At 42.1% G+C, this 13,345-nt stretch overlaps 1 protein-coding gene across 3 annotated transcripts in view; it reads right to left on the bottom strand.

Moving 5' to 3' along the window:
• Positions 1-13,345, bottom strand: part of TMC5 (transmembrane channel like 5) — a 662,848-nt gene that overhangs the window by 370,954 nt on the left and 278,549 nt on the right. For all 3 annotated transcript variants that reach the window (XM_069647144.1, XM_069647145.1, XM_069647146.1), the window contains exons 8-9: positions 4,316-4,406; positions 2,311-2,559 (exon numbers count right to left, since the gene is read on the bottom strand). In XM_069647144.1, coding sequence (XP_069503245.1) covers positions 2,311-2,559; positions 4,316-4,406 — 340 coding nt within the window. The remainder of the gene's footprint in view (positions 1-2,310; positions 2,560-4,315; positions 4,407-13,345) is intronic.

Genomic DNA, 13,345 nt, shown 5'->3' with positions numbered 1-13,345 from the left:
CATTGTACCCTAGCGGCTCACTGTTATTCATGAAACTAGATAACTAGAACAGCAGCACCAGTTCGGCTCACACTGTTGCGGCTTTCTTTGTGACTAAGACCGACTGACAGTCAAAAAAATAGAATTGCCAGAAATCTGCATAATAATTGAACTGAGTGTGAGACAACAATTGCGGGTACTTAGAAATAAGTCCAGTAGTTCAGCCCTAGCAAACATGTTCACAAATTAAGCACTGTCCTGGGAAAACGAAGCAGGATTTGAAATAACTCCTATTTTACTGTTCCCACCAAACTCCTAATGAGACCCACCATAACGCTTACTTGAGCTGATGGAAGTCTATCAAAGATTGCTCGAAGATGAGATCGGCCAATTGCCCAGTCAATGTTCCTCCTTACTGTCCTAGATCAAAAGTCTAGAAATCGTTTGTAAACATCCAATATCACGTAGGTTTCACTTTACACCGCCTCGTGCAATGGGGATTTTTCATAATGTTACATTTGCATATGTACATGTTGGTTTAGGAAGCAGGGCCGGAAATTAAATTAGCGATTCCAATAACTGATTTGTAAAACACCTTCACGCATAAAGCTCAAAGATTGCTCAGTATGATAAAAATGTTTTAAAAAGCAAATGTTCAAAAAGCAAGTTTACTTGTATCAGCATTTGGCATAATTATTGAGATAAATAACTCCTCAAGTGAGGGGGAAGGCTGGATGCGTGACAGTGCTGGAACATGAATGTGCAAACAGCGTACTGACCTTGGTGCCAGTCAATAATGGTAGTTATTGTCTCTTACTCTCCTTGCATGCCCTCATTTGTGGGTTTGATCTAAAAGTTGCATAAGGGCCACTAACGAGCATCATTGACCGGCTCGACAGTAAATAATGCTAAAATAACACTTCTCTACTGTAAGGCCTTCCCAAGGGATCTTCACCACTTATAAAACTTTTTGAAAGTAACTTTGTTCTGTTTATGGGTACCTGGAGACACCCTAACTGCCTGTCTTCATTCTTGTTCCCTCTTCTCCCTATCCTGACCTTGTTCCCTCAACTCCTCCCCCTGCCCCCCCCCCACCCCCACCCGCAACAATGTAATTCTTGGCTCTCTGATGTGACTGTTTGCAAGCTGTGTGATACAAAGCTCTACAATAAACAAAACGATACACCAAGCCCCCAGGTAAGGTGCCATCCTGTCTCACAGTGAACTAAATACATTCTTGCATTACAGGACATGGCGTAAACTCTAAACAATAACCTTTTTGACATCAAGGTGACACAAGCTTTTGCAATTGTACCGTGTTAGTTTGACCACTCCATCCCTTTACCTGCTTTGATTTGGGTTTTGGAGAGTAAAGACAACTTTTTCGAAATAAGAAGAATAATTCCAGTGCGAAGTATGAGACATTATAAAAATCAACCCACATTTCTGTATTCCTTGTGTGTCGTGGTACATATTTTTTATATGTCTTTTACCTAGTTTTACGTAATGTGATCTTTTTATGAGTGCCTAAATTCTAATTGTTTAATACAATTTGTATTTTTTATGTATGAAATTTGGTTATGAGATATACCATTTGTTATTGGGTTCAGACACCTTATAATACATCTTCTTTTTCTAGAAAATATATCTTATCCATGTGGTAAGAAGTGTACGATCTCCATAGCATGGTACATGCCGTTTGAGAATAGTGCCTTCTTTGATCAACAACATTCTCTGTTACACTCAGCCAATTCTGGACTACGTCACTCTTGGCTCAGCCTTGGCAGTCACAGAATTAACATTCTGGAGTTTGACCTGAGGTACAACATTTAGAGCAAATAAGCCACCAAACTTGCAGCATTGCTGAGCAGCTTGCAAGCCCCTTGTGAATCTAACATTACCTTATGCACTAACTTACATTTCGCCAAATCTGCCATGAAAACACAACCCAGTTATCCCAACACTTGAGGACGTTTTGTCTCCTCCATTTTGCAGAACGGTTTTGTCCACTTAACAGGACTGTCATGCACCTATGCATGCAACATTCTTCCCCACTGCATCCCTCCCTCCTTCCGTGTGTTTGCAGCATCAATTCCCCACTTTATCATCATTTTATCTTCTCACTCATTTGCTTTCCTTCAGCAGACAGAGGTCTGGATAGCCCTGGCAGGGACACAGTACACTACCCCATGGCCAAGCCTAGTTTCAATCAAGGCATATTCAAAAATCATAACTGCCATGGTAACTGTTACTTGCTTTTCAACATGCAGTATTGCCTTTGTTAACTCAGTACATCTTTGCAAATAAGATTTGTTTCCTGCGTCTACTTACGTCCCCAGTGAGAATCTCCAGACCGCTGAAGGAGGAGTTGTTGGGGCCCCCGGCGATGAGCTGTGGGATGGTTATAAAGCTAAAGTTCACAATGAACGAGAAGATGTTGAAAGTCAGCAGCCACTTGAGGAACAGGAAGTAGGACAAGATGCTTGTGCCAAATTTCCCGCCAATGTTTTTCAGTATCTTCTGCCACGGTCGCAAGGCTTGAACCCCATCAGAAATAAGCTCCTTTGACCGTCGAAAGGACTAAAATGAAAAAAAAAAGTGACATGCATGGTTGCTGCAACAGAGCAAAACAATATATATAAATATATACCCATATCTGAGTTAATGTGAAAAAATACGTTTCGGAGGCTATCAAGAATTTGTAATGGCATTCAAATGGCGGGGGATTTGTCACAGGTGTCAACAACCACTGATAGCTCAGGGGCAACGCATTTGTCTTGGAAGCAAAACAACGCAGCACAACACAGGTTCGATTTTCAATTCCACGCTCGCGTTATAAAAACAATTATAATAAGAATAATCACACATTTTATTTTAGGCATCTATTTTCTGACTTTACTGCATCTCACCCTCAAGTTTGGTGGTCATTTTTAATTGGTGGTGCGGAAATTATGTACGTTATAGCCCTGTTTCAATTTCTCGAGCCAAACATTTCTTTTGACTCTGGTACACCTAATTAATTGATTGGTTTAAACAGTTCTTTCTTATGGTTCTTTGCAAAGCTTTGAATTTCCCCTTCATTCTATTTCTCTTTTTTATTTTAATTTTCCTTTTCTTTTTTCGTGTTCTTTGTTTTTGTCAAAGTAACAAATGAATGTCATTGCTAAAAAATTGTTTTACAATTTGAATGCAATAAATACATTTAAAAAAGAAATATTATGCAGCTGGAGCTTTGCGTGCTAATGCATAAGCAACCATTGGTTTTATTTGTTCGCTTAACCGAGACACGTTGGACTACACACTGAGTGGAGCAGTGAACACCCTGATCCCCACAACACCGAAAGCTTTGCAGATGGCTCAGGCTAGCACTGTCTACTGGGTCCTAGAACTTCTAGCTTGTGGTACTTGGTGTTCTGTATGGTGGCCTACGCTGCACAGTTGGGAAAGGAAAGCAGGGCCCCAGGTTAGAAAGCCAAGCCACTGCTCGCCTGGCTAATAAACTCAGAGGCCCAGAGGCCAGTCCTGCACCCTACTAAAGATTGTGTATCAATCCGATTATCGTTTGGCTTTTTTATGTAAAGAAAAACGTCACGATCTGGGCTAATAATTGATTTGCTCTTTACGTAATTCTGTGAGAGCAGTGGATTCAATATAAGAAGCCAATGTGCCTGTATGGAAGCATTTGGGACACTAATGAAGCAAAAGCTGCTGCTGTAATAAGTTACCAGCAGGTGGCTTTTGTTTCAATAGTGCCGTGAGGGCAGAGATTAACTCAAGCACAGGCAGGGGCGTTGCTAGGGGTGGGCTAAGGGGGCTATAGCCCCTGATCTTTTGATTGTAGCCCCGGATAGAATCTCAGAAGCTACAGCCAAAAGACTAGCTAGCCCCCAGTCCCAACAGTACCGACATCAGCTAGCCCCGGGTCTTTTCCAGACCTAGCAACTCCCCTGAGCACAGGAGGCTCGCTCATTTCACAAAATGGATGCCTCCTAGTGCTTGATGTTAAAGGTGGTTAAACATTATTTGTGAAACATTTTACATAGGAACTTTAATTAAAAAGATGTTTATAATTTTTTTGTATTATTGCCCATCTTTTAAGCCCATACAATTTTTGAGCGCACTATTCCTTTAAGAAGGGGGACAGAAGTGACCCTATGAATTGCCGACCGATACTGACCCTTAAGGTATGCTTGAACGGCGTATGTCACGCCCGGGAACAGCTAATGTTTTGTAAAGAGTTAGGTCTTATTCTAAAATATTTAATCATTAGTGAAGATATACTTTGCAAGCTTGTGACATGACACAATATTCATAGTAATTAGGCGGCGACACTTACCAAGGCTGTGGAGTACATGCACTCAGTACAGCAATTAATTTGGCTGGCTCCTTTTTTAGATTTCTTAATTTTAGCCTCCTGGACTTTGTTCCTGTTAAAAAGTAGGCAGAGCTGTTGTACACATATGTGCCACTGAATACATTCAATGAAGTTGCGCAATCATAACGCAAGGATTTAAGCAAATGTCAGGTTTCCTTCAGCACAGGTTGGGTATATTGTAGAAACGTTTTGCAAAATGCTCTGTCAAAGTGCAATTTTCCCCACTGCCACCAGGTATTATTTGCCTTCAATCTAAATCAAGGGTCTGCAACCTTTGGCTCCCCAATTGTTTTGGATCATGAATCCCATGATCCCTTATCATTGCCCATCTTGGCTAGGAATTATGGGAATTGTAGTCCAAAACATCTGGAGATCCAAAGGTTGCAGATCCCTGATCTAAATCATCTTAAACATCACAGTGCCTCCACATTATTGTCATTTAAGTCTTGAATATAACCCATCATCCTAGCTGTCATATCGCGATAGACATGAAATTCACAAAAAGGTGTATCTTCTCCAAAGATAAAACACACAACAAAAATGTCCATACACCCACACCCTTACATACATGGCGGAAATCATGTGTTTTCAGACTGTTTCAATAAATCAAAAATCTTTAAACATGTTCCTCTTCTGGGAAAGCAACTAATAGTAAGTAATGTCTTTACTTTTCCAGGCACCATTTTACACGTGTTAAGGCAATTGCTCCACAAGATCATATATTGTTTGTTATTCGTCAAAAATATATTTGTTCACAGTGAGCTCTTCTGAAGTAATAAAGATTTGATGCCTTAATGTTCATGCACAGACACTCAATTTCAAACTCTCAAATTAATACGATATATAGGCACTGATTCCCCACATGTTTTTCAATGAGGAAATCTCATTGAAAAACGTGTTGTGAATCAGACCCATAGACTGCTAGTGTTCTTTTCATTTTCCAATGTCTTATGTAAAGTTGAGACCCGACTCATAATGTTAAAGGACATTTGTACCGTGCACTATCACCACCGGAGTGGTCCCCTGGCGCTCTGGCGGCTCTAAGAGAGGGAGGGAGTGCGGGTGAGTTAGTGGGTGGAGGTTGGAAAAGTGCAAGAGAGCAGTGATGTACTGTTGGCAGCCTCAGCCCGGTGGGTCCGTCGGCTGGGCCTGGGGTGTATGCAGCCAGTAGTCGTCGTGTACTGATGTGCGGGTCTATGTGCATTTATTGTTTTGTTGTTGCAGTGAGGTGAAATTTGTGCGGTTTGTTGTGCTGGAGGTTTGTGGTTGTGTTTGGTTTGGAGTTTGAGAGGTGTATGCGGAGGAGGAAATTGTTAGTGGTCTCGGTTAGTTGGCATCTATATCCTGGGTTGACCAGTTGTGCTCGCGTAATCTCGCTCGATGGGGTGCTTGGGCATCATGTGCCTCTGGAGGTTCGTGCTCGTTTTGTATACGAGGCCCCTTGAGCATCTCACTGCCTCTTCCGCCTGTTCCGTCAACAGCGTTGCATGCTCCCCACCCCCATCCACATGGCCAGTGCACCTGCCAGTGTCCATATCTTAGTTAGTGCGGTAATTGGTGGTATCTCGCTAGTTCCACAACCCAGTGGTACCTAGTTGTAGCTATACGGCGGTTGGGGATGGTAAGAATTGGCTGGGGTTGTTGCCTTCGTCTCTGTGGGTCTCGCATGTGTACCACTCTGTCTGGCGTCACCCCTCCCGGTGCCCGGAGTGCTTATCAGTCGGTTCTGGGGCTTGTCAGTGTCCTTTCCCGTTTAGTCGTTTGTCTTACTACTGCTTTGGTTTTAGTCTCTGGTATCGAAAGAGCCAGGTTTTTAGTAATTTTCTGAATTTAAGGTGATCTTTGGTGTTCCTTATTTCTTTTGGGATGCTGTTCCAGGTTTTTGCGGCTAAGTGGCAGCAGCCTGAGTCAATTCTGAAAAGAAAAGTCACACACTAGTGCAATACTTACAGAAAAGCAAATATGAGGGGCTCTTAGAGACATTGGGCCTCATAACGACCCTGGCGCTAATGGGTTAACGGCGCCGTAAAAGGCTGCAGCGCCGTTAACCCATTAGCGCCTGATTACAAGGTCCCTTTGCGGGACCCGACCTTAACGGCTGGTCTACACCAGCCGTTAAAGTGGGGACTTGCAAAGGGATCCTTGGTGCTAAGTACGGTACTGCAAAGCGCCTTCCCCATTCCCATAGAGCCCTATGGGGCGAAAATGGGAATGGGGAAGGGCCATGGTTCAATGGGGAATTACCGCCCAGCCAACCTTGGAATGGGGTGCTAATTCCCCATTGAACCATGGCGGACCCGTTACAACACCGGCACCAACATGGTGCTAATAGCGCCATGGTTTAGCGCTGGTGTTGCAATGAGGGCCATTGCTCAGCATCTCTGGCCCCTCGTAAGCAATGGGAGATTACATTCACTATTTCTATGCTGTACATGCGTCTGATATGCCAACAGTTATACATAAGAAAATCAGCATGACCAATTATCTCATCAACTAATCAGAAGGTGTTGGGTCATAACAGCCAATTATCAAGAATGACAGGAAACCTGGAGCATGTACTCACTCTCGATTACATCAGCTGGGAGTCCAAATTATAGATGTCTCCACACAGATTGTTCTTAACTTTTTCAAGCATACTTAAAGAATTATCTCTCATCTTTTCACCTGAATCTTACGGGTGGCAAATGTTACATCATGTGACTTGTGGCCCTGTTCACATCACAGGAAGTGAAATGTACGAGAATTAAAAAAATGGATTGCAAACACTTTGGCCCAGATTCTCAAACCTTTTTTGGCGCAAGTGAGGAGATGCGCTTCGGCCTCTGCTAACTTGCACAAAAGAGTTCCAGCCCACTTCACAAAGGGCATCTGAATGAGCGCTTGCCCTTTTACCCCCGCTGCACATTTGCACAAATAAGGGGCCGTTTCTGGGCATTTTAAAGTGCATCCCAAATTCACAAGTGGGATACGCTTTAAAATGTCCAAAAAAAGGGGCATTCTTGTGCACCTTTTGAAACAGACGCAGGGGGAGGCGCAAATCATGGCACAGTCCTTTCTGAGCCTGTAATGGTTCTCTTTTTAAGCGTGACAGCCGCAGGTTAAACAGGGATGGAAATGCTTTTTGTTTTTGTCATTTCAACGAGACAGGCCCTTTTACGGTCCGTTTTGGTGAAAGGTGCTCCCGGCATCCAAGTCTGTCTCACATTAGTGTCGGGAGCATGCTCCCTGTAGGGGAAACGAATTCAAAGAAAGGACGCAGAGCAACGGGTTATTTTAAAAACACACATGTAAGCTGCGTTAAACACATGTGCTCAATTTTCAAGTCCACTCATATGAAAATATAGTGAGAAGGCATGAGATAAGCATCCCAAGTACAAGAAAATATCCTGCACTTTTGTTAAAATGGGAAACTACTTAATATAACGAGAAAAAGAACAGCAATCACAGAAAGAAAAATTAAGTTGCATTGGATGTTGCTCTGTCTTTTTATTTCCTTTACAGAAATCAGGGTTCCTGGTTATGAAACAGACTAATGTTGAAAATGTAAAATCTGGGAGCACAGAAAAATGTAACTTCACAAAATGGCAATTGCAATAAACCAACCTGAATCAAGCGTCAGCTATAGGTTTTAACTCTGACATCTGGTATCCTGTTCAATTCACCATCCCCAGTAAATAAGCAACAGCACTTATCTGCCTAGCACTGTCAAGGAGTTGAAATTAATTTTAAGACCAGCAATGGGGATGATGACTGGCCTGCATCTAGTTAACAAAGAGGGTGAAATTTCATTTTATCCTAAGGCAGCATTTTTATGGGTTATATCTGTGTATGGGCGTACAATAATGAACAAATAATGGGGGTTCAGCTTGAGCAGCAGATTTATAGTGCCTAATATGAGATTTCGATCTCCCAAACCTTCCTGGGGAAAGGAATTTTGATGCCTGGGAAAATAAATAATTATTTGAAAAGCTACCAGACCCAGAACTGGTCCAAGGGGGCCAGGAACAAAAGTCATAAACCCCTAAGAACTTCAAACTTCAAAGACTGGACTACTGCCAGGCTGGCCACACATACATTTATCATTGAACTGACAGTTAAAGAACTAAAGACACCAGATGGTCTGTTATTGACTGTAATATGCATCAGGGAGAATACAAATGTCTTTTAAATGATACATAGAGACTTACTATTTTGCCCATGATTCCGGAATGGAATGTTGCAGCAAAAAAATTCTTTTTGTAAAGCGTTCATTTTGAGATGCTCTATTTAGTGACACAATAACACGTTTTCTTATGTGATATTTAATTATGCAAATTAGGCGCATTTGTATTTTGAGACACAGAAATGATGCACACCAGTGAATTATATATGACAGTGTCGGCAGGTACAATCTTGTCACTTGAGATGGGAAAATAATTTGACTATAAATATTAAAGTGAGTTAAAGGGAAAAATCTATAAGTCAGTACCCATTTGTGCTATTATGAGGAAAATTGCCTTGTTTGATTCGCGCCGAAGATATGAATCTGGTGAGCCGATTAGTAAAGTCGTAATATGTGTGGACATTACTCATTCAGAATGTTACAATATTTAATGCAAGAATATAAATATTAAACTGAGTTAAAGGGAAACATCTATACGTCAGTACCCATTTGTGCTATTATGGGGAAAATTTCATTGTTTGATTTGCGCCACAGAGAGAAATCTGCTGAGCCGATTATTAAAGTGGTAATGTGTGCGGAAATGAATAATTCAGAATATTACAATATTTAATGCAAAAACTCCCAGAGATTACATCACATTAAATGGGAAGGAAAAGTGCGTTTAGAGGTTACTCCCATCTGACTGCTCCCACTTTTAGAACACTGTCCATTCACATATATTTACCAAGTTGTTTGGGGGAGGTATACACACCTCTAAAGGGGGGGAGGGTTACTGTTCTATATACAATTCAATACACACTCACTCAGGACACACACTGACAGGCTCACTCTCTCACTCACTGACTGATGGAGAGGGGAGAAGGAATAGATTGCTAACCTTTTGGACCCATTGTGGATTATCACCAGTGCCCTGAAAGAGAGGCCCAATTCTAGTTAAGAAACAGCAGTCAGGCTGTGGAGGAAAGCTGGTCCCATCTTGCTGACTGATGTCCACCTGTTCCTAGAAGGGGAGAATTGAACTAGTCCATAGGAGGGCGCCCACCTCTCTGTGATAAAGCCACAAGAAATGTATATGTGAGTATGAACTAAAGGGAATTAGATTAAATCCCGGCCCTGTTATTTGTAATTACTGAGCAGCAAGGGTATATAAATTGACTGCACATCCTGGGAAATAATTAAATATTTCAGAAGCGTATGTGCAACTGGAATTATAGCTTTGATTAAGTAGATCCTATGATGTGTATACAGGGAGATCCCTTGACTCCTATTTTGTGCAATGTACAATCACAGACAAGCACAGGACATCTCACTGTGTCCATAAGTAGATAAGTAAACTAATCAAAGTCACTTCCTGGTTATACCATCAAGCAGAATATTGTTGTTAATGCTAAGTTGTTCCAGAAAAAAAGGGAAAAGGTTATAATTCACTACCCATTCTCTGGCTGTTTAAAGTTTCCCATTGAACGTGAAAAAGGTGTAGCTTTACACAGTAATTAAAAAGAAACATCACTGAAGGGAATCTAGCCTACATACATGTTGAACATACATTTTCTTTTCAACAAGCCACCTACATACATGGTGGTGTAGTAGTATTTTACAGTTGAATTCTTAGAATGCTGCTGAAATTCTGACATGTCTATTGAGCATGGGGTGGTATCTATTTTGAATAAAAGGGGAAGTGGTGAGAATTGGATAGGCAGGGATACATTAAACTAATTTGTTGTTTTACATAAGGGACAAATTCCTCCTGGACTCTCATGTATTCAATACATGGTGTATGCGCGCTCAAAGTAAATTAAATGTATAGATACCTTATGGTGATGTATGTGTTACAAAAGTTTCTGTTTCTATAACTGTAGCTTCGAAAACCGAGGCAACTAGCATGTTGATTATTTTTCATCATTGCCATTAGAATTTCTTGCATTTATAACTTGTTGGTCTGTAAATGTATTCAATTATTTTGATTTGGCTAATATATATACCTTCTGTGCAAGCTAGTGTGTTTTATGTCCCAAAAGGGGAGGGAATCTGTAAGGAATCAATGTTATTAAATTGGGGGTGCCAGATTCATAAACATAACTTTATTAAAATCGTTAAATGGCGAACTGTGCATGCTTGGTTAGGGGAGGGCAGAACATTTCCCTGAATTAGATGTAGCCCGACACTAATGTATGCAAGGACACTGGGCAGCGCATCTTTGAGCCACTATCCAGCCCCTGCAAAAATGCTCAGGTCACCTTTATGAATAAGGTGACCTGAGCCTTTTGGAAAATAGCACAAATGAAATGAGCTTGTTCTTTGCGCTGCTTTCATTTTTGGCTATCTGGCCCTGTGTCAATTACTGAGCAAAAGCTTGAAACAAGAAAATATGCTGGATGAAGAGCTAGGGGTCTTTAGAAGCAATTTTTAAAAGGGAGTGCATGAAATCATTTGTATGCATTATTTCAGTGTCTCCATTTCACCGAATATTGTTCGACTGCAACAGCAAATACATTTATTATGTGTAATCGCAGTTCTGAATGCTGTGAGAGAGTCTGTTTTTTTATTGAGGTGGGCAGCACAGTCCATGCTTTGGAGGCTTGAACTGCAAACTGGGTTTCCCCTTCACAAACACGTGTGAACCATGTGGGAAGCATGAACCGATGATCCGAGACCCTCAACCGATGTGGTGTGCATTAGCAGTGGCGTCTACCTCTCAAAAGGGGTGGGATACCAAGTTATTAAGGCATTTGAAGGCATGATAGACTGATTAAAACTGTTCCTGGTACCATAAATTAGTGAAGGAAACATCTGGCCTCAGAGGTTTAGACTCGCACGCGGAGCCCACATACAAGGCAGGCAGTCACATTTTCGACCATGTGCAGTTTTTTCAATGGGAATCAGAAGAGGCACACATACAGTGCGTTGATGTAGCGAAGTAGAGGATTAACTGCTGTACTTACTACCAATGAATTCTAACCCCTTTATAGTGCAAGGCATATCAGTTCTGTTGTTGCAGGAGAGGGAGAAAAGGAATCACTTTTTTAAGAGCTTAAGTTACTCACCACAAACATAACGTATTGGTTGAAGTTCAGTAGGGCATAATAGATCACACCCAGATTTTAATCTGAGAACTAAAATGGAGAACATGTTTAAATGAAGGTGGTGCTTGGATGCCTTTCAAGTTCCTGGTAATGGTAGCGAATTGGATTGGTTTGTTTTTGCCTACCTTTAATTGGAGCCGAGGATCTCTGGTCCAGGTTGGTTTTCTATTAGGGAATTTTGCCAAGAGTGCTGCTCAGTGTGTCGGTGGTGCTGCTCAATGCGTCAGTGCTGCTGCTCAGTGTGTGGGTGGTGCTCCTCAATGGCCAAAGGTTCTTCTACTGACATTGGATTATGGTTTCATTCCCTCCATGTCAGGTTACATTACTTTGACCACTAGCACTGAGGTCATATGGGGAGAGCCAGAGAAAGCCCAACAGTGTAAGAGGGAATTGTTGCAGTGAGAAGCATCAATGTAATTATCACTGTGAAAGAGAGTGATGGTGTGGGGTGTGATTGGATTTTAAATTTGAGTTAATATAAAAGATTTAGAATGTCCAAACAGTGACCAAAATGAATTGGCTAAAAAAGGAACCTAAACAAAGAACTGCACAGCCAGCATCTACCCATGAAAAGAAGGGGCCACTGAGGTGTTCAGAATTTCGAGAGGCTGGAAAGCAGGTATATTTCTTATGGAAGAGCCTTTCACAGAAGATAAGAGCAGAATTTATGGAAGCTTGAAAACAGGTGTTTCTAGCGGGTAGCTGAGCGGGCTATAGCCCTGCATCTCTTGATTGTTTCCCTGTATCGAAGATGAGGGGCTACAACCAAAAGGCTAGATAGCCCTGAGTCCCGACAGTCCCAACATTAGCGTAGTCCCAGATCTTTTCCAGACCTAGCAACACCCCTGCTTGAAAACTTTTATATTTCTGTAGGAAGGGCCTTCCAAAGAGCAGAACCTGGAATGAGAAATGCCTGATTCGCCTTTACTTGTGCTTGGCCACAGACACCATAAGCATTCGCTTACGGTGGGTAAGGGGCTGGTATTTTAAGAACTGACTTGTCCTCTTCCTTGTCACACTCTCCAACTACTCCACCTCACTGTTCATCGTCACATTCTCCCACTACCTCCATGTCACTCTTCCTCGTCACAGTACCCCGCTATCACCAGCTCACACTTTCTCTTCACAGCCCCCACTACCACAACATCACTCTTCCTCGTCACAGTACCCCACTACCACCAGTTCACTCTTCCTCATCACAGTAAGTCACTACCACCACCTTATTCTTTCTCATCACAGTCCCCCACTACCATCACCTTAATCTTCCTCATAACAGTCCCCCATTACAATCCCCTCACTCTTCCTCTACACAGCTCCCTGACTACCACTACCTGGCTCTTCCTTGTCACAGTCCCCCACTATCACCACCTAACTCTTCCTCAACACAGTACCCCACTAGTACCAACTCACTCTTCCTCTTTACAGGACACCACTATCACCACATCACTCTTCCTCAACACAGTGCCCCACAACCACCAACTCACTCTTCCTCTTCAGTCACCCACATAACTTTACCTCATTACAGTGCCCCACTACCACCATCTCACTCTTTCTCGTCACAGTACCCCAATAGTAATCAGTAGCATTACCCACACATCCCTCTTCCTCATCCTGTACATAATAACTAATTCTATTTTTACCATCACCTCCCTCTTCCTTGTCCCACTACCCTATAGCAATCTTACCTTAAGTCCCATATCCGTCTTCCTCGTTGCAGTCCAGCACTACCCCACCCCTTCATCATTA

The sequence above is a fragment of the Ambystoma mexicanum genome, chromosome 2q (assembly GCF_040938575.1).
Source record: "Ambystoma mexicanum isolate Mex_15411 chromosome 2q, UKY_AmexF1_1, whole genome shotgun sequence".
NCBI classification, from domain to species: domain Eukaryota; kingdom Metazoa; phylum Chordata; class Amphibia; order Caudata; family Ambystomatidae; genus Ambystoma; species Ambystoma mexicanum.
This window is presented reverse-complemented; position numbering and strand designations above follow the sequence as displayed.